Source organism: Pleurodeles waltl, chromosome 1_1 (genome assembly GCF_031143425.1).
Source record: "Pleurodeles waltl isolate 20211129_DDA chromosome 1_1, aPleWal1.hap1.20221129, whole genome shotgun sequence".
In the NCBI taxonomy this organism is placed as follows: domain Eukaryota; kingdom Metazoa; phylum Chordata; class Amphibia; order Caudata; family Salamandridae; genus Pleurodeles; species Pleurodeles waltl.
In genome coordinates, this window is record NC_090436.1 from 43,325,901 (window position 1) to 43,347,594 (window position 21,694).

At 43.7% G+C, this 21,694-nt stretch overlaps 1 protein-coding gene across 1 annotated transcript in view; it reads left to right on the forward strand.

The window, feature by feature from the left end:
- The window catches only part of LOC138290046 (uncharacterized), a 251,644-nt gene that overhangs the window by 156,681 nt on the left and 73,269 nt on the right, over positions 1-21,694 (forward strand). The window contains exons 5-6 of the mRNA XM_069230220.1: positions 19,374-19,500; positions 20,162-20,329. Of these exons, the coding sequence (XP_069086321.1) occupies positions 19,374-19,500; positions 20,162-20,329 (295 nt within the window). The remainder of the gene's footprint in view (positions 1-19,373; positions 19,501-20,161; positions 20,330-21,694) is intronic.

The following is a 21,694-nucleotide window of genomic DNA, read 5'->3' on the forward strand; positions in this document are numbered from 1 at the left end:
GTGTTGAATTATGCGAAATACTGTAGCGACGAAATTGAAGTGAAACAGAAAATGTTGAAAGAGAAAGTGATGGTGATGCAACTTAAAGCAGCTCAGACAGGTCTGCAAGGGTTGCAAGGGTTCCAACAGCAGATACCGCAGCCGCAGCCGCAGGGAAATATGGTGTTTCAGCCACAGGCGAGAGGCAGAGGCAGAGGAGGCTTTGGGAGTAATGGTCCGGATTTGAACACTGTTGCGATTCCGAATGGTGTGCAGGCAATGAAAAGGGTGATGCCGTGTCACGTGTGCGGAATCGTCGGACATTGGAAACGCGAGTGCCCGATGGTGGTGCAGGAAGGTGCAGGTGTTGGTCAGCAAAACAATGATGTCAATGCATTCCAGACAATGAGGGGACCGAAAATGAGAAGTCCAAACCCAAATTTTCAGACCATAAATCAGCTGCAGGGATTACAGCCCATGCAGCCGCAGCAGATGCAGATGCCCCGTATGCAGATGACGCAAATGCAGCCAATGCAACAGCAGTTTCCCATGGTACCTAATCAGCAAATGCAAATACCTTTGGCACCAGTGAGTCAGCAGCAAGTGATGGTTCCTCCACAGGTCTCGGGTCAGGTGATGAGTACAAATGGCACAGTACAACAGTTCCCACTACACAGTGAGAATGGAATAAACAATGTATGGGAGAGTGAAAGTTCAGATGAGGAGGGAAATTGTGTGCTTGCAGCATCCTTGGAAGTTGATCAAAAGGGTCCATATGTGGAGGGAAGAGTTATGGGTCATCGTGTTTCATTCTTGGTTGACACAGGAGCCACACGTTCAACTGTTAGGAGCATTGAAGTACCAAATTTGCCACTCTCAGGGAGAACAGTTCAAGTAGTGGGAGTAGCAAACAGGCACCTGACGAACGCAATCACAGATCCGGTACAAGTCAGAATTGGTAACTATCAAGGGCTACATAATTTTGTGGTATGTGACTCAAGCCCGATAGCACTGTTAGGGAGAGACCTATTGTGCAAATTGGGATGTTCGATTATGTGTTCGCACGATGGAATTAGAATTCAGACGAGCAGTGATGGGGAAGAAGAGGACAGTGTAGAAGGGGATGAGATGGAAACTGTCGATGAAGAATATCCTCTGATTAACCTTTTTCCGATGATAACTGAAGCAGATATTCCAGCTGAATTACGGGAAACAGTCGGAAAGGAAGTGTGGGATATGACAGGAAAAGAGGTGGGATTGGTGAAAGGAGTGGAACCAGTGAAAGTGACCGTAAAACCCAATGTAACCTTTCCCCAGACCCCACAATACCACATGGCACAAGACACCCTCATGAAAGTCGCCCAACTCATTGACGAGTTTGTAAAACAGAGAGTATTGAAAGAAGTGTTAAGCAGTCCATGTAATTCACCAATCATGGGACTAATAAAGCCGAGTGGAAAGGTCCGAATTGTGCAGGACTTGAGGAAAATAAATGACATCATAATTAAATGCTGCCCTGTAGTACCGAATCCAGCTGTGATAATGTTTCAAATCCCTTGCGATGCCGAGTGGTTCTCAGTCATCGACTTGTCACAAGCATTCTTTTCGGTGCCTCTTCATGAGGACAGCCAATTTCTCTTTTGTTTCAAATTCTTAGACAGAGTTTACAGTTGGTGTCGAATTCCTCAAGGGTTTTCTGAGTCACCGTCGATTTTCAATCAGATTCTAAAGAAAGACTTGGAAGCGTTAGAATTGCCATTCGAGTCAACCCTAGTACAGTACATTGATGACTTACTGATTGCATCTAAGACAGAAAGTGGCTGCACAGCCGACACCATTGCTCTACTGAACCATTTGGGAAGGAATGGACACAAGGTGTCTCCTTCAAAGTTGCAGTTCTGTCAGAAGAAAGTGAAATACTTGGGTCATCAAATAGAGAAAGGGTCACGGAGAATAATGAAGGAAAGAATAACAAGTGTACTTCAAATGAGTCCACCAAAGACGAGGAGGGAGGTGAGGACGTTTTTGGGGATGGTGAGCTACTGTCGCCAGTGGATTCCCAACTTCTCAACTCTAGCAAAGCCTTTACTGAAACTGACCCAGAAGGATGCGTTGGATGAAATTGAGCTGAAAGGAGATGAGATGGATGCTTTTATTGAATTGAAAGAATGCATGTGCAGGGCTCCAGCTTTAGGTATGCCTGATTACACAAAGCCTTTCACATTGTTTTGTCATGAACGTGATGCATGTTCTTTGTCTGTCTTGACCCAAGCCCATGGTGGCATAAACAGACCAGTAGCGTATTTTTCAGCTACTTTGGATCCGGTCGCAGCAGCACTTCCAGGGTGTTTGCGCGCCGTAGCAGCAGTTGGTATCAGCCTCACTCAGAGTGAAGGAATAGTGATGGGACACCCATTAACAGTCATGGTCCCTCACTCAGTTGAGATACTTTTGACCCGCTCCCGAACGCAACACATGACTGGAGCAAGACTCACAAGGTATGAAACAATAATTCTGGGCTCACCGAATGTGCAGCTGAAAAGGTGCACTACGTTGAATCCAGCAACCTTGCTTCCCGGTGAAAATGCTGAAATTGAGAACGCTGAGGACGTCGAGCATGACTGCCTTCAGGTGACTGAATTTTGCACAAAACCCCGACCTGACATTAAGGATACTAAGCTTGATGAAAATGACCAAATTGTTTTTGTTGATGGGTCATGTTTAAGAGATGCATTGGGAATATTGAAGGCAGGATATGCTGTATGTACTGTAACAGGTGTCTTGGAAGCGTCCTGGCTTCAAGGAGTCTATTCCGCACAAGTAGCAGAGCTTGTAGCCCTTACAAGAGCATGCCAACTGTCTACATCGATGAAGGTTACCATTTACACTGATAGTCAGTACGGGTTTGGAATTGTGCACGACTTTGGGCAACTATGGTCACAGAGAGGTTTCCTGACCTCTTCAGGGTCCCCAGTGAAAAACGGGGAGAGAATAAGGGAATTGTTACACGCCATTCAGATGCCAGCCGAAATTGCAGTGGTAAAGTGTAGTGCTCATACAAAAGGACAGGACTATGTTTCCCTGGGAAATGCATATGCGGATCAAGTCGCAAAATTTTGTGCCTTGAACTGTATATTGCTCAGGGATGAATGGAATTCGATAAATGAGCCAGAGCTCGAACCAGCTGAAGCATTTGCTTTGAAGGTCGTGGATACAATGGATGAACTAAAAGCATTACAGAATAGCGTCAGGGAGGATGAAAGAGTTTCCTGGATTAAGTCACAATGTACAAAGAGACCAGATGAGTTATGGGTTTCAAATGAAGGAAAATTTGTTTTACCAAATGGTCTCTTATCGCAGCTAGCGCGGTTCTATCATGGGCAGGCTCACCTAGGGAGAGATGCCATGATAAGATTGTTCAAAACTGATTGGTTTAACCCCAGATTCCGTCAAGTTGCAGAAGCAGTTTGCCATCGTTGTGTCATTTGTCAACAGATGAACCCAGGAAAGGGAACGGTTGTGAACGTGAGCCACATTGGTAGGGCGGGTGGCCCGTTCAGCAGAATGCAGATGGACTTTATTGAGATGCCTGTGCATGGAGGTCTGAAGTATGTGTTGGTGATTGTGTGCATTTTTTGTCACTGGATTGAAGCATACCCCACACGTAGAAATGACAGCCTTACAGTTGCAAAACTATTGTTGAGGGAGTTGATACCACGTTTCGGATTCCCGATCTCTTTAGAATCAGATAGAGGAAGTCACTTCAATAACGAGGTGATAAAGTTACTTTGCGCAGCGCTGAACATTGAGCAAAAACTGCATTGTAGCTATCGCCCTGAAGCCTCAGGACTGGTGGAACAAATGAATGGTACACTGAAATCAAGAATGGCGAAAATATGTGCATCGACAAATTTGAAATGGCCTGACGCATTGCCTTTGGTGTTAATGTCAATGAGAAACACCCCTGACAGAAAGACTGGATTGTCCCCGCACGAAATTCTCATGGGCAGGGCCATGAGACTTCCTGCAGTTCCCGCAAACGCGCTTTTGAATATTACAGATGATATGGTGTTAGACTACTGCAAAGGTCTGGCTGACGTGGTTCGCTCTTTCTCTCACCAGGTGGAAGCAACCACCTTGTCACCGATCCAAGGTCCAGGACACACACTGAAAGCAGGTGACTGGGTCGTGATAAAGAAGCACGTGAGGAAGTCGTGTCTGGAACCCCGTTGGAAAGGCCCTTTCCAAGTGATCCTGACGACCACTACCGCTGTGAAGTGTGCGGGAGTTCCCAACTGGATTCACGCCAGTCATACAAAGAAAGTGTTGTGTCCCACAGATGAGGAAGTTGAAGCGCTGAAACTGCCAGTACCTGATAACAAAGTGCCGAGCGCTGAGACAGAGCAAAACAGAACTAGGAGCGAACAGGCAGAAATAGAAGAGAGAGAAATATTCTCTGAGGACGAAACAACCGATTCACTTGGGGAAGACCAAGGAGAAACCTCAGACAGCGACGAAGCAGCTGAAAGTGACAAAGAGCCTGAAGAAAGTAACGGTGACAAAGGGCTCGAAAGAGGTGAAGAAGCAGGAGAGCCTGATCAGAGGAGGGCTTTCCCAGAAGCAGACGGTACAGAAAAAGAAAAGGAAAACCTGATTGACTCCCCAGAAGGAGGGGACAAGGCAGAACAGAACGAAACTGTTCAAACTTCTTCAGAAGAGATCGCAGGTCCATCAAGTGGACACAGTGCAAAGAGAAGACCAAGTATATCACCAGTAAAACTAAGAACTAGAGAAGCGTTGAACGACAGTGAAGGGCCAAGAGTGAAAGAGAAAAGAAAGGAAGTGTCTGTCGTGATACCAACATCAAGTGAAGGAAAAGACTTGGCCAAAGAGGAAAGTACCAGTGAGGCAGAATCAAAGAGAGATGCAAAATTGAAAAGGAAAAGGATACCAAACAGGAGATATTCCGGTCCAGAATGGGCATATGTAGTCAATGATGATTGGACCGACGAATTTGTATCTCTTAGCCTCGAGAACGAAGAAGAAGAGATACCAATAGAAAAGAAAAGTTTTATGGACACTATTGACTGAAAGGGTGATAAATGACATTGCTTGCTATAATCTAACGTGATACAACCAGCTGAGACATTGCTAAACCGGATGAGACATTTGCTAACTTGATAAGACTTTGATAACCTGATTGACTCTTAAACCCGATTTGAGACAACGTTGCTAACTGATAAAAGACTGAGTTATTGCCGAATTGAGACAAATGCTGCTAACCGATAAGTGACTGGGCTCCTGAAGAAAACTGTGTGAACATTGCGCTCGTTCAGCTTTGTAACTAATTGCTAAATCGTTTCTTTATAAGTGCTTCTAGCTCTCTGATTCTATCACGCTCATACGGAAAACCTTACCTGCTCGCTCTCTGCAGTAGAAATAAGCTTTTTAGATCGCACAGATGATAGAAGGGCACAAATGAATGCGAAATTAGAAAAAGAGCTAAGTAAGAGGACTTCTTTTGCCGCAATAAAAACACAAGGGAAAATAGCTTTAGGGAAATTTTGTATATATCGTGGTGAATCTTATTATGATAACATTTTCGTGGGAGCGAGTGAATGTAAACATACGTTTTTTTTAAGGCCAAATGGACATTCATGCTGAACGGACTTGACCCTGTCATACCTGGTGTATATTACATTTGTGGGCATAATGCCTATTATCGTCTTCCAAAGGGATGGTGGGGGAGATGTTATTTGGGTATAGTGTTCCCAAAGGTTTATCAACTGGATGACCTATCGGTGATTCCAAAGACGCCTGGATCTCTCCGTATCCAGAAAAGAGAGACCGCAGCTGCTGTGGTAGGAGATATATTTGGAGCCATGATTCCTTCATTGGGAGTTGTGTTGAATTCCATCAAAATAAGAAAGTTGTCTACTATAGTGGATAACATGTTGACAAAGTTTTCAGGTGCTATAATCCTGATGGATGCTGAACTTGCAGCAGAAAGAGCTATGACTCTTCAAAACAGGCTTGCCCTAGACATTCTTTTAGCAAAGGATGGCGGCGTTTGCAAAATGCTTGGTGCGCGTCACTGTTGCACGTATATACCAGACAACAGTGTGAAAATTAAAACAATGCTTGCAAATCTAACAAAAGAGAGTGCAGACTTGAAGGAATTGAAAGAACCAGGAGTTTGGGAGAAGGTTGGAAAGGGAGTTGCTTCAGTGGGAAATTGGCTTGGTGGCATTTGGAATGGAATATTACTAAAAATAATACAGGGAATACTAATAGTACTAATTTGCATCTTTGGGATTTGGGGAATAAAGAGGGGAATACTAATGATCATGGCAAGAATTAAGAGAAGGAAGGAAGAGAAAATGATGAAAAGAATGGCAGAAGAATACAAGGCAAGAACAAGGGGAACTAAAAGGCAAAGAGAACTGACAGAATTTTAATGGAATAAAATTTGTGGGAATAGTTTTGTGTGATGACAAATAGTCATCAGAGGAGGGATTGATGACGCAGAAATGAAGGTTTTACATTTATTAGCGCATAAACGTAGTGCCGCAATAATCAAGTGTGACTTTAACCGAACTAATAAAGATTGTACGGGGACAAATGTGCCCTCAGAGTAGTTCGCCAACATTTACAGTATAAGCGTGCTTTATATAACGTGATGTATTAGAATTGTACTAATCTGACATAACCGTAAACGTGTGCCATGATTTGCTTGTTTGAAATGTTTTAACTTAGCATAACTTTAGTGGAGGCTTCGGCCTAGTTGCCTTGTCTCACGGTTTAGATGCTCGTGTTTTTCTAATGTGCTAATAAAACGTGTATTCTTGCTTGAAGCTGTACTTTTCCAGTGAGATCGGTTCACATGCTTATCTTTAAGGTTTCGTGCCAGCCTGGCATCTTCTTCTTTGCTCCAAGGTCAATCTGCAGGTGCAGACAATGGAAGCTCTGAAAGTGAGTTAATTGGTAAAATATATTGCAACTTACGTTCCCGACTCCAAGGATAATGTATGCCTAGGTAGAAGCTTGTAAATTGTTGTTTTTGATTGGACAATTTGAAGCCAACCTATGAACCCTCCAATGGAAGACCCTACTGGATTTGAACTGTTGTCTATTTAAACCTGGTGCACAAGAAGAAAGCAAGCCATTAGCCATGCGCCATTACCCGCCATTTGCAGGACATTGCAGCCATTATGGCCCATCTTGCCGACTTCGTCATTTTGCCATCTTCTACGATGCCAATTGATGTTCGACGCCATTTTGAATGAGACTTTGATGCTTTCTCTAATCGAGAGAAAGAGACTTTAAGTAATTCTCGCCCTAGAGACTTTAACTTTGATTCGTCCCTTTGTATGAAGTAGTAGTTTTGTCCTTTTTGCCGCTGTGAGGCAATTGCCCCGTCCACCCTGCCCCTTTGCCCCGTCCCATGCTGATCGGAAACCGGTACCTGTGAGACGAAGACTTCCTTGAATGCTGATTGAATTTGGTAAATATGAAAGGAAAATGTACAATTGCATTGTGTTTCTTTTTAGATAACCAACTGCTGATTTTTGATAAGAGCCCTAGTTAGGAGTTTTCCAAATCAATGTTGCTAAATTGTTTTTGCATGAAATCCCACATGCAGATGCTAATTTGAGGTTAGATGAGGATTCATTTGTTGCACGATGCAATTTGAGACCTTGTTATGCTGACTAATGTATGCAATTAGCCCATTACAGATTATAGTTTTAGTGGTTTGCGTTGCTATTATCGAATGCATTGTTATTCAAATGCTGCATAGATTGCATCTTTTTCGCCGTTATGGACAGCTATTAATGTTCATTTACATATATCATTTGGTGTTGAGACACATTTATATCGTGCTAGCTTTGTTAATATAGGGAAATAAATTCACTAACTTTGAATAAACTGGTGTGGTTATTCATGGCCGGAAGGTCATGGTTCGCCGAAATGTTTTCTGGATTAATTGTGAAGTGTTATGTTGATCAGGGCATTGCTTATGTTCGTTATTGATTATTGATTTGATTAAATTGACTAATCTCGGGTGAAGAGAGCCCCACTTGGTCAAAAGATTCATCGACCCAAGAGCGTCCAAATACAGGTAATTTATTAGTACGGAACGCTCTATCACGTGTATTTGCAGACAGTGGAAGGCTCTTCGAATAAGCTTTCTGGTCATCTTTCAGTTCTTTCAGAGTCAGATGTGTGGCGGTCTTTCTTGGAATACAACAGACTTTCTACTAATAACAAAAAGAACAAATCATTTTTTTAAATAAAACCACTCATTACACGGCTTACAAGAAAAGGAAAAAAAACAGTGGGATCGCGCTGTACAGTTCACACAAAGTGCATTTATGAATATTTATTTTAGTGAATTATTTAAATTATATTTCTGTTCTTCAGGTCAAGTGCAGTTATAAACCTGCCAAAGAGTTGTTCTCTCGTTAAGGGAACGAGGCTGCATCGCTGCGCTCAAAACAGCATCAAAGAGTCTGTAAACAAAGCTATCTCTAAAATCGAAGGCTTTTGAAGTACTGAATAGATACCGTTGTGTTGGGAAGGCAGAGAGCGGAGGAAATAGCGGTCCAATGTGATAGCGAAGCGGTCTACAGTTATCTAAATGACACAGAGAACATTGGAGGATATAAAGTTTACAAAAAAAGAGAGTGGTGGAGGTGTGTGAACGTTATGTTTTGTGTTCAGTGGCTATCGGCACAAAGTACTGTTCTAATGAGTGGCTAGCATTGAATCCAATAAGTAGTCTTACCTACTCGTGATAGTTTGTTTTCTCACTGTATCGTGTCCGGAAATCGCGCGATTATTGCTGGCAAGTTACCTACGTAGTAAAGAGCTGCTTCAGGTAGAACAGCACTGGTGATAGACTCATGAATACGATCTTCAGGCAGTGCAATTAACGAAGCGCTCGACTTTTGCCCAGCGAGATCGCGCTCCAAAAACAGAGAAAAAGTAGTCCACAACCCCAGCGAGCCTCGCATGTGTTCCGTACTTGGTTGCTGCACTCGAGGAGGGTTTAACCACGGAAAAGGCATGACGTATGCGTGCCTTCCACTAATCAAAAGAAGCGGATTCTAACAGGCAAGCCAACTTGCCAATGAAAGACACTGACGTGAGGTCAACGGGGCTCCGAGCCCTTTTCTAATACCTAAAGCGTCTCGCTAGCGATACGCATGCACGAGCGCATGCGACGCAGGCTTGACCCTAAAAACATGTCTGCACAGAAATGGCAGAAGGAACGAAGCAGCCTCATGGGAAAGAAAATTATTTATGGCGCTTGGAGTAGTTTGATTTTAGCATAGTCAGTGGATTAGAATCCCAGAACTGGCTGGGGTGTCACGCATGGCATTCATTGCACGCACCCCTGGCTCACTGAAACAAAGCATGTGAACCAAGCTCAGAGCTCACCAGTTTCATGCGCAAGTGGCTCATTCAGTCCATGGGTTTTCATTGAATTTTAATCATTTTTAATCTATTACAACACCGGGATCTTGAATTAACTACTCTGTAATCTGTGTGGCAATGCAACATTCTGCTTGAAAGGGGAAAAAATCGACATCCATCAAACATCAAGTAATCGTGTGGAAGTTGTGGACAGAACACGTTTACTATATCCACAGTTAGCACCGCCTGAAAATTAACAAACAACTAGATTCATTAGCACATTTTCCTGTCAGGCCCCTGAAATCCGCAAAATATTTAACAAGTATTGGGGCATATTAAAAATGGATGATCATATAGCTAAATTGGTACTTAATAGACCACAGATCACATTTTGGAAAAATAAGTCACTAGGTGACAAGTTGAGTAACAATTTATTGTGCCCCCAAAATACCAATGTGGCTCAAAATATAGCAGGCTTTTATTGCTGTAAAGCATGTAGACAAAGTGAGAACTGTACTAAACTTTGGATTTCTACTAGACAAAAATATCATCATATTAAGAAAAGATACACATGCAACACAGAGTATTGCATATGTTGCCTAATATGCCCATCTGAAAATCTATATGTAGGGCAGTACCATTCACAAGGCCAAAAACGAATCTTGGAACATCTGACAGCCATTACGAATAACAATAAACAGTATCCGGTTACTAGACATTTTGCATAGGTTCACAATGGAAATGCCAAACTATTGAAGTTTGTGATAATAAACAGTGTGGAGCATCTTATCAGAGGTGGAGATAGAGAACACAAATTACATATTTTAGAATCACGATATATAATAGATTTTGATACTTTGATCCATCAAGGTCTCAACTCCAGTGAAGAACTGGTGGTAAACTTAAGTAACAAATAATATGATCAAACTATTGATAATGGAGTAATTATGATGATACTGAAATTAAATGGTGAGAATAGGGTTGAATTGTAATGTTTTCCCTGGTGTAGGGCATACGTTATTATATAATTATGAGGTATATATTCACTAATTTTGGGTTCGGCTGATCCCCTTAATGGAAAAAGTTATGTGTACATTAGTAATAGGTTTAGTATATATTTCTTATGTCTCTTGTATTTCTCCTTCTTTCTTCTTTTCCTTTATATTTATGCAAGGATATAAAGGTCTGTTTTTAATTACAGTATATATTATGTTTGCATTGTTTCAATCAGGTGCCATCTTTTGGGATTAAAAATACATCTTGTGATAATACAAGCTATCTGCATATGTATTAGGAATACCACAGAGATATTATTTTAATATTTACAGGATTGCTGCTGTCGGGACAGAGTTGATGGACTATGGGGGTCATTACGACCCCGGCGGTTGGCCTTAATGTAGCAGTAAGTACCGCCAACAAGCTGGCGGTACTTACCGCTACATTATGACATTGGCGGGTTGGCTGACGCCAACTCGCCAATGTACCACTCAGGCTGCCACGGCAGTAACAGCCGCCGGGCTAGAGATATCAATCTCAAATCTGGCGAACGCCATTGTGCCACCTGCAGGATTCTGACCCTGCCTACCGCCATGGTTCTTGTGGAGTTCGTAACGCCACGAAAGCCATGGTGGTAGGCCATATCAGTGACAGGGAATTCCTTCCCTGTAACTGAAAGGGGTCTACCCCCTGTCCTCTCCAGATACCACCCACCCACCCTTACATTCACGCCCCCTTCACACACGGATACACACACCCATTCCCACATACTTACACGCATGCATACATCCAATCACACACACATCCGCACACACTTCCAAACATACACACAGACACGCATTCACATTTCACAACATACACGCACTCACACGTCTGTACATGCACACATGCATTCAACACTCAAAACACACCAGCATTCACGCACACACATACATTCACACCCCCCACACATACACATAGCACCCTCAACCCCCTCCCCTGCTGAAGACCCAACTTACCTGAATCCAGGGGGTCTTCCGGCAGGGGTCGGGGCGCTGCTACCGCCAGCAGCGCCCACCAGCAGAACACTGCCAGGCCGTATTATTTCTCATAATACGGCTGGCGTTGGTCTGCTTGTATGGCGCTGCTGGTGGTAGCAGCGCCACCTTACCCCCAAACGCCAGTATGGCCACAGCCGTATTTCCGCCATTCTTGTGACGGGAATCTAGCTGTGGTCATATTATGGCGGGCGGCTGGTGGGTGTCGCCATGGCTGTAGACATTTTTTACCGCCGTTCTTGTAATGAGGGCCTAAGTTACTTAATGTTAATGAGAAAATATTAGTATTAGTGATGTCTGCTCCAGAGATTGAACCAAATGATATTAGTTGTCCATCCATTTCATTATACTTCCTAGTGGGGTTCTTCAAGATCAGAACATTTTATTAGTGTTACCATAATATAGAATTTATCTTGGACATTGAAAAAATATGTGGGCAAACAGTGAAATTTTGGGTAATTATGTATATGAATTATCAGGACAACCAAGATGGGCACCATATTGATAGTAGCATCGTTTTAAAGTTTGCTACATTGGAAATTGTTTTCCTTGCCATATAAATATCATATTTGGAAAATTCTAAATATACAAAACACGACTGTGAACAATGTTAATAATGGCTTAGACATGAAGTACAGAGGATTTAATAATATAGGTGTCGATGTATATAAGAAATGTTTCAATATGGCACCTGTTATTTGATATATGTATGTTGTTAGTCCCATGTTGATGTTTAGTGAGGTACCCTTTAAAAGTATGTAATATCGTGGATCGCTCATGATGGAAGCCATACTGAAAGTAGCATTGTTTTGAAGTTTACTATATTTAAACTGTTTTTGTTGCTATAAAAATATTTTATTTAGAAAAGTCAAGAATATAGAATCACAGTTGTGAAAAATGTAAACAAGGACCTGTATACGAGGTATAGAGGAGTTAATGACCAAGATATTGGTGTACATGAGCAATATTCCAAGATGGCGCCTGGTATTTTATACATGTATTGTGTTAGTCTTCTAGTGATGTTTAGTGAAGAAACTATTAAAAAAATTGCTAAATCATTGACTGCTAACCGTGATCAAGGCTCTGGCCGCAACGTGTTGGTGAAGCCATTGTAAATTAAATTGCATCTATTTCCTGGACTCTGGTGTTCGTACCTTTATTCTTGTTTCCATAAGACATAACACAAACAACAAATCCTTCATATATTTGGGCCCTGGCCTGAGCTGGGAGGGAGAAGTGGTGAATAGTGTCAGGCTCAGTCTGACAGGACCCTCTGGAGGGTGTTGCACTACAGGAATGAAATGGACATCAAATTAATAATTCCATCAGGTGCTCGCTTTGGCTGATATTTGGGATGTGATGCTGACTCCTCTATCCTGTCACTATTAAGCTATTAAGATAGTAGCATGTCAGGGAGTAAGCGTTCTCTGTGCCTTTATGTAGCTCATAAAGTTCCAATCTCCATGATGTGTAGTATGCATTGCAAATGGAGGCTGAGTTGGCCCATCAAAGGAGGCTGAGAAGCAACGATCATTAGTAGTTGAGAATGTAGTTTGGGAAGTTAGCAATAGGCTATCTGATTCAGAAAGTACAATGATACTATGTGTGGCTTTTAATATTATTTATTTCTTACATCAGCACCCAAGGACAAGAGGACATTGGAGGCAAAGGGGCTACCCCCACCAGCACTGCAGTGGGTGAAACTACCACTAGTGCTGCAGCCTTGGCAGATGGTTCTGTTGGTCCCAGTAAGTTCCTGTTTATTATTATTTCTTGTTTTTACCCCTCCCCACTAGTAACATTTTTTGGCCTTGTGTATGTTTTATACTGTCTATGTTTTCAAATCCTATAGCTAATTTTTTTTATCCTTGCATTTTCCTGTTTTTCTATATTTCCTGTTTCTGTAGATGATGTTCTCCTGTCTGTAGCTTTCTTCTGCTCTCTTTTTAGTGAGTGTTCCCTTGCCTCTCTTTTATGTCTTGTGGTAGTGCAAGACTACGAGAAAAGATTTTCGGACTGTGTAGAAGATTGGAGATAGAAGGGCATGAGTAGGACTTGGTTTCACATTGGACTTTTTGTTGAACGTTTTGTGGACTGGGCTATTTGTTTGGGAAGAGTGGTGGGCCTGTTGTGGGGGGGGAAGGTTTTTTTTTTTTTATTTGTTAAAGATAAAAAGGGGATGCTCTATTTCACTTCCTTTATGCCTCAAATGTTTATTTTGGTGTTTTAGTTTGCACTGTTGTCTTTTAGTGATGCCTGTTTTTTAAATCTGCTAAAAAAGTATGTAATTTATTTATACTTTTGCTCTGCTTCCCTCTGCAACTATATTGATTACTAGGGGATGATTGTCATTGCCTAGTTTTCCTGCCTACACAAATCTCCACACACACAGAAAACATCTTCTTCAGTAGGAGTTAATTACTAACTAAACAAGTTCACTTCAATCCATAGTTCTTCTCTTACCTGAATAGATAAAGTGAGGGAGGCTTCTTACTGCAGGGTGTTTCTCAAGGTGACATCTTAAGGGGGTAGCAGTAGCAGGCTAGAGTGCTAACAGGGAAGACAGAAGGTGCCACTCTCACCTATGAGAACTCAAACTACAGGATTAATCAAAGGGTTCATCACTGTCAACTAGATTGAAAGACTATAGAGAGTGGGAAATATTATGACATAACTTTAGGAAGACTAAGAGCAGACTACCACAATGACAGTATTTGACACACAACAAAGAAGACCTGATATGATAATAAAAACCAGCAATTCCAACTTCTTCTGAGCAATGGTGGGAGCTGGAATTTAAAAACTAAACTTAGGAAATGAAATCATGGAGTCATGAAAAGTGGACTCAGAGTCAAGAGTGGTTGGACAAGGTTAAGCCTTTAAGCAACACACAACACAAAGCATGAATGATTATGTTGATTGGGCTGGTGTGGAATACTGCTCAGGTAATAGAAGATCCTGCAGTGAGTTGGTGTCGCTTTCACCACATCCGTTCCAGCAAGTGTGTGATCCATTTATGGTGTAAAATTAAGTCACAACTCAATAAATCACACAGCCCAGGGGAAGAGGGTTAGGGGCTTGATGTATGGATGAGAAATAGGATTTGGGGAAAGGTGTGACAAAGACTAACACTACACAAAAGAAACTACAACAATATTCATCGGGGCACTGAGAAGCACACCATCCTCAGTCTGTTGTGTAAGGAAATGAAGGGATAAGTATGACACAGTTCATTTAAATGCATTGCAAACAGGCCTTCTGCCCCAGAGAGACCAATATAGTATATCTCTAAATGTTATGTCTTCTAGGTTTGAAAAATACAAATTATGGGGGATTGAAGTTAACACACCAAGGGCCATATGTACGCACACATTTTCCCATTGACACAGAATGGGATCAACCCTTTGCTACATCTGGCCCCAAGTTCTAAAAATTATGATTGCTAAAAGGAAAATGATACTGTCCTGCAAAAGTGGGCGGTGCATCTCCATTCTTCTTGGAATGTCCATCACTCTTAGGTGCCTGGCTGAACCGGTCTGGTAGGTAAGCTGGAGTTTTGAGCTTTCACCAAGTTTGGTTTGTGCAGGAGAGGACTAGAAGAAGGTCTGCATATTGAAAGAAAATGTAATTGTATTATAGAGTAGAGGAGAAGGACAAAAGGAAGCAAGATGAGGAGTTAGGAGTGTACCAAGCAGACTTAGAGGCAGAGCAAGAACATTAGAGGAGTTTGATGTTTGAGCCAGCAATGCAGCAAACAAATACTCAGCAGCATTTCCCAAATCAATGTACCTGTCCAGACCATAGGGCTGGGTGAGTACTAGGCCTCAGAGTCTTCGCCATCATCATGGTTTCTCTTTGAAGTCGATTACTTTCTCCTTCTAGCTGTTGAGGTGGTCCCGCCCTGAGTCCTTCCATCCTCCTTCTCCTGATTCTGAGTAACTCCGTTCCAAACTGAGTGAGGTAGACCTGTATAGTGCACTGCTGTTGAAGAACAAATAGAGAAACGGAACTGGAGTGTTTTGTGTATATTTGTATTTGGTAACTAAAGTGACTGATCTTGTCTGAGGAACCAGAAAAAAGGTGTGGACCATGCAAGTAAATTTCACTAAGTTTGAAAGATCAATCACTTTCAGAAACAAATTATCACCCATCAGCCCACAAACACTGCAAATCATCTGAATCAAGTTTACAAATTTGTTGAACTCCATCCCTCACTGTCAGCAACCACATACATCATATATCATCACTCACAATCACTCAATATCATACCACCACTTATTGGTGCAATAGTTAGTAGTTACCTCTTCCAATTCAATTACATGGTTGAACAAAATATTTTCTCCTCTTTGATGGTAGCAAGTAGCAACGCACTGAAATTTGGCATTGTTACTGGCAGTCTTTTAATCAATGATCTTCTGGGACAGCCCTGTTAGGTGATGTGAAAAAAAGGATAGACAATGGCAGGTGAGGGAGGACGACACTGTATCTAATGTCCTGAAGGGAATGTGGGTGTCTCTTCACTGCACACAGGTTCAACTCGAATCTGGCCAAATAATATGTAACTAAAACATGGTAGGGCAGCATACATCCAACACAAACATAATGGTCTGCTAGCATTTCTTTTTTTTTTTTTGCAAAGAAAGAAGTTCTACGAGGAATAATTAAAAAGTTCTATGGTGACACTGGCATTAAGACTTGCCACCTGAAACCAAGTCAATGCACAGGTTGAGTTTGTTGGAAGATGGATTATTGGTAAGGGCAGGTTAAATACCTACACTTAGCAATAGGCCACTAACCCCCACTTAGGTCAGTTAGGTCTCAATCAATTAAACCCAGCTCAACCCTTAGTAGCTTTGCAACGAGCGGCAAGGCCTAACTTAGGAGGCACATGTGTAAAGCATTTAAAAATCACAAAACTGTAAATAAGTGAACCACAAAATAGAAAAGAAATCCAACATCCATTTATAAAAATAGAGTATATCTTTACCTTTAAAATGACATCAAAACGATTCAAATCAGATAAGGGAAACGGGAGGTATGAATTTTTAAAGAATGAATGTTTTTTATTACATAGAAACTAAAAGCGCTAATATGGTCATCTGGTCACACTAGGCCTAGGCAAAGTCAAACTTTGAGGCCAACTGCAATGGACCCCTGCTCGGCTACAGCAAGCGGGAGGCCTCGGTCAAAAGTTTACCTTCGGACTTAGGCCCTCATTATGAACATGGCAGTCTGGGCCGCCATGCCGGTGGCGGCGCCATGGTCGTCCAGACGGCCATATAATATACATGGCAGAACCGCCACTCTTGTAACTCCGCCACCGCCAGGCTTCCTCCACCAGGCAGCCTGCCGATGGCGGAGTTACATATCCGACAGGGCAGCGCAGCAAGCAGCGCTGCCTGCTGGATAATGTTCCTGGTTCCACCAGCCTTTCCCTGGCAGTTTACCCCGCAGGGAAAAGCTGGCCGAATGGGTGACTCGGGCCCCCCTGGGGTCCCCTGCACTGCCCATGCAATTGGCATGGGCAGTGCAGGGGCCCCCGTGCACAGCCCCGCCGCACATGTCACTGCCCGATTTATGGGCAGTGAAATGCACGACGGGTGCTGCTGCACCCGCCGCACTGCTACATTGCCGCCAGTTCCAATGTTCACAGCTTCCTGCGTGGTTCTCCGGCGGCGTGGGAGCATTTGCTGTAGTGCTGCGTGGGCATCTTCTGCAAATCCTTTGCCCCCGTGCTGTGGGACTCCTGTGCGTGTTGCTTGGTCTTCTGTGGGTTCTCTGAGTCGCAGAGAGCCCCCTTCGACTCCCCCACATGGGTAGAGTTCACCTGGTCCTTCCTGGTCCCAGGCAGCGCCCTTTTCCCCTAACCGTGAGCTTTGCGTGTCCAACAGCTTGTAGGTCGACTTCAGTGACGCAAACCAGACTACAATCTTCCATCTGCCGTGGAACATATTTTGCACCAACCAGGAACCCAAATCTGTCTTCTTGGGTGCAATCCTGACTGTTCTTCTTCACCTGTGGCTCCTCTTTTGCACCTTCATCTGGGTCAGCAGGGGCTCCTGTTCTTCCTGAACTGTTCTGTGCTTCTTGGACTTGGTCTCCTTCTTCCACAGGTCTTCAGGTCCAGGAATCCACTGTTAGTGCCTTGCACTCTCTGCTGGTTCTTGCATAATCCTGATTGTCATTTTTGTGTATTCTTTAGGAAAGTTACTGTACTTTACTCCTACTTTCCTGGAGACTGGGGTAGATTCTAGTACTCACCTTTGGGGTTTTCTAGTACTACCAGCTCCCCTCTACACATACTATATGGTTTGTGTTCCCCCAGGCCCATTTCTACCTATTAGGTTTTACAGTAATTGCACTGTTTTTTAAGTATTTCAATGGTAATGTCTGTGTACTAGTGTATATAATAAGTGTATTACTTTCCTCTTACGGGAGTATAGTCTCTATGGTATTTTTGGTATTTGTGTGACCAAAATAAAGTACCTTTATTTTTGTAACACAGAGTATTTCCTTTCATGTGTGTGAGTACTGTGCGACTACAGTGATATTGCATGAACTTTGCATGTCTCCTAGATAAGCCTTGGCTGCTCATCAACAGATACCCCTAGGGAGCCTGGCTTCTACACACTGCCTACATTTCACTAATAAGGGATACCTGGTCCTGATATAAGGTGTAAGTACCATAGGTACCCACTACAAACCAGGCCAGCCTCCTACATTGGTGGTGCAGCGGTGGGATAAGTACTTGAAATTGCCTTATCACTCTGTCACCTGGTGCTTTCCACAGGAAAGACTACTCTATACCTAGAGATAATACTATACCTAATGTGGAAACACAAAAGATTTTTGGGGGGGTTAGGTAGGTTACACAACACTTCCACTCACACACCATGTCTACAGCTGGACCTAGCTCTGAACCCATGGATTCTCAGTATGAGGGCCTCACTTTTAAAAAGTTAAGTGAGCTTTGGTCACAGACGAAACTAGGTGTGGGGCAGAACCCAAATAAGGAAATCCTGTTTAACTTCCTTAAACAGGATGACCAGGTACATGCTGGTAGCCAGGAGGAGGAAGCTTCTAACCCCTTAGAAGAAGAGTATCTTCTAGATTCAGGGGAGGGTACTTCCAAAGATTTAGTACCTAGCAGACCTACTAGTATTACTGGTAGTGGGAGGAGACGTCACTCAAGCAGGGCCCCCCTTCACTCCCAAAGGACAGGTAGTTAGGGTCACTAAGCCTAGGGGAAGATCCACCTCTGCAAATTCTTGCATCACCTCAGTGTCTGAGGGATCACACTGTTCAACTCCAGGTCCTGATTCTCTAGATAGGGAACTTAGGAAGTTAAGGCTGGAGGAAGCCAAGCTGAGGCTGCAGCAGTAACAGCTAGCCCTAGATAGGGAGTCCTTGGCAGTGGAGAGAGAAACGCAGGGTTTGGGGTTAGCACCCCATCGTGGCAGCAGTAACTTTGGTTTCAGGGAAACTAGGGTCAGGTAGGACTCTTTTGATTCCAGGAACCTTAGCAAGGTTGTTCCCCCATACATGGTAGGGGATGACATCCAAAAGTGGTTTCCTACTTCGGAGAGGGTCTGTAAAGTGCAGAAGGTCCCCCAAAGACAGTGGGCTGCAATCCTGTGGCTCTCCTTCTCTGATAAGGGTAGGGATAGACTCCTTACTATCAGAGAAGAAGATGCTGACAACTATGAAGTATTAAAATCTGCTCTGCTAGATGAATTTGGTCTCACCACTAAACAATACAGGATAAAGTTCATGGAGACCAAAAAAGAGTCCTCCCAGGTTTGGGTTGATTTTGTGGACTGTTCTATCAAAGCTTTTCAAGGTTGGGTACATAGCAGTAAAGTCAATAATTATGAAGGCTTGTATAATCTAATCTTGAGAGAGCATATACTGAATAGTTGTGTGTCTGATTTGTTACACCAGTAGTTGGTAGACTCCGATCTGACTTCTCCCAAAGAACTGGGAAAGAAGGCAGACAAATGGGTCAGAACAAGGGTGAGCAGAAAAGCTCATACAGGGGGTGACAAGGACAAAGAAAAGAAAAAGGAACATGGTAAGTCGGGTGAAAAGGGTGGGGAGAAAGACAAGAGTAAGGATTCCCAATCCAATTTACTCAACACCTCCGGGGGTGGGACTAATAGCTCTTCCTCTTCTACACACAATAAAAATAAACTGGTGCTACGTGTGTAGAAATAAAGGCCATAGGCCAGGAGACAGCTCCTGTCCTGGCAAAGGCCCTGAGCCTTCTACCACTACTGCATCAAATTCCAATTCTAGTGCCCCTAGCAGTAGTAGTAGCAGTGGTGGGACTACTTGCAATAGTCAGTCCAAAAGTGTAGTGGGTTTCACATTTGGGTCTGTAGTGGGTTCTGGGGTAGGCCTAAAAGTCCCTGAGACACCTGTTGTTTCTCAGGGTGGTACAGGCCTTGCCACTCTAGCTTCTTGCCCCTTTAACAAGGGTAAGTACAAGCAGCAAATCCAGGTAAATGGTGTTGAGGCTGAGGTCTACAGAGACACAGGTGCAAGTGTAACCATTGTAACTGAATCACTGGTTTCACCTGCAAAGCACCTACTTGGTCACCAGTACCAAGTCACTGATGTCAATAACTACACCCAGTTCCTTCCCTTGGCTGTAGTTAACTTCAGCTGGAGTGGAGTGTCAGCCTTAAAACAGTTAGTAGTCTCCAATGACTTACCTGTTGAATGTCTCTTAGCGATTGACGTAGAGGCATCACCCTGGGCTGATGTAGAGTTTAATGCCCATGAAGCCATGCCGGGCATCCTCCAACATTTGTTTGCCCTCATCTCCCAGGAGAAGAAAAATCAAAGTAGGGAAGGAGCCCTGAAGCCTGTCATTAAGGTCCAGGCTACTCCTAAAACAAGTATGGAGGGTACCCAGCTATCCCCTGCCCACACTAAGGATACCATTTCTTTGAGGAAGGTTACCACATCCAAGGTGGTATATACACCAAAGGAGCTGAAAGCTACCACAGCTGAGCTCCCAGGGGTTAGGGAACCCCCTAGGAATGATCTTGAGAACCTATCTTAAAACCAGTGGAGCAACCCACCATCCCTTCCAGGGAAACTTTGCCCTCCTTGCATACTCCAGTCTACACCGGTTCAGGGACCCCCAGCCCCTGCTCTGGCACACAACTGGACAAAGGAAAGGGGAATGACCACTCCCCTGCCCATCACCATCCCTGGGGTGATGCCCAGAGCACCTCTGGAGTGTCCCTGGCATTATCCATCTTGGATTCCAAGGTGTGGGGACCCTCTGGGAGCACCTGAGTGGCCAGTGCCAGCAGGTGACGTCAGAGACCCCTCCTGATAGGTGCATACCTGGTTAGGTAGCCAATCCCCCTGTCAAGGCTATTTAGGGTCTCTCCTCTTGGTGTTTCCTTCGGTTTGGTTTGCAAGACTCCACCAGGACTCCTCTGCATACTGTGCTGCAGTTTCTGACCGTTGGATCAACCGCAGACTGCTCCATGACCGCTGTAACTGCAACAAAGTATTGAGGGAGGCTACTGTGTCCCTGCAACTTCAGCTCCGGCCAGCAAGTACAACAGTTTCCAGGTTGTGCACGCTCTGAGGACTGTCTGTCTTCATTCTGCACCAGAAGGACCGATGGAATCTCCCGTGGAGTGACGGAGTCACTTCTCTGCTTCAGTAGGCGCCTCTCAGCAATGACAACCAGTACCCTGGGACACCTCTCCTGTCAACGAGCATGATCCCTAGAACACAAGTGGTGGACCAAAGTGATCCTGACTATCCAAAGGTCCAGCTGTCTGAATTTGGTGGAGGTAAGGGCTCGCCACCCCGTGCCAGACAGTACCCCTGTGCACCGTGTGTTCTGCAGCTCCTTGGACTCCTGTGCACTTCTTCTAGAAGTTCTTTGTGCATAGCGTAGACCAGGTACCCAGCACTCTATCCTGCGACGCTCAGCTCCCCGAGTTGTTCTCTGGCGGCATGGGATCCCTTTGTGTTGTGCTGCGACAACTGCATTCTGCAACTCCTTTGCCCCCTTGCTCTGGGACTCTTGTGGATATAATATGCAATGCACACACATTAAATGAAAAATGAGTGCATGTGAAACCAATCTGTGGAAATGTATGGTTTTGGTAGGAAAGCTCAGTTAAGGTAATCAACACAGAATTCACGTCTGTATGTGTAACTCAAGGACCATCAAGTTACAGCCGGTTTGGTGCCCTGGGGCAATGTGATGTGCATATAAAATGCTACAAGGTCCC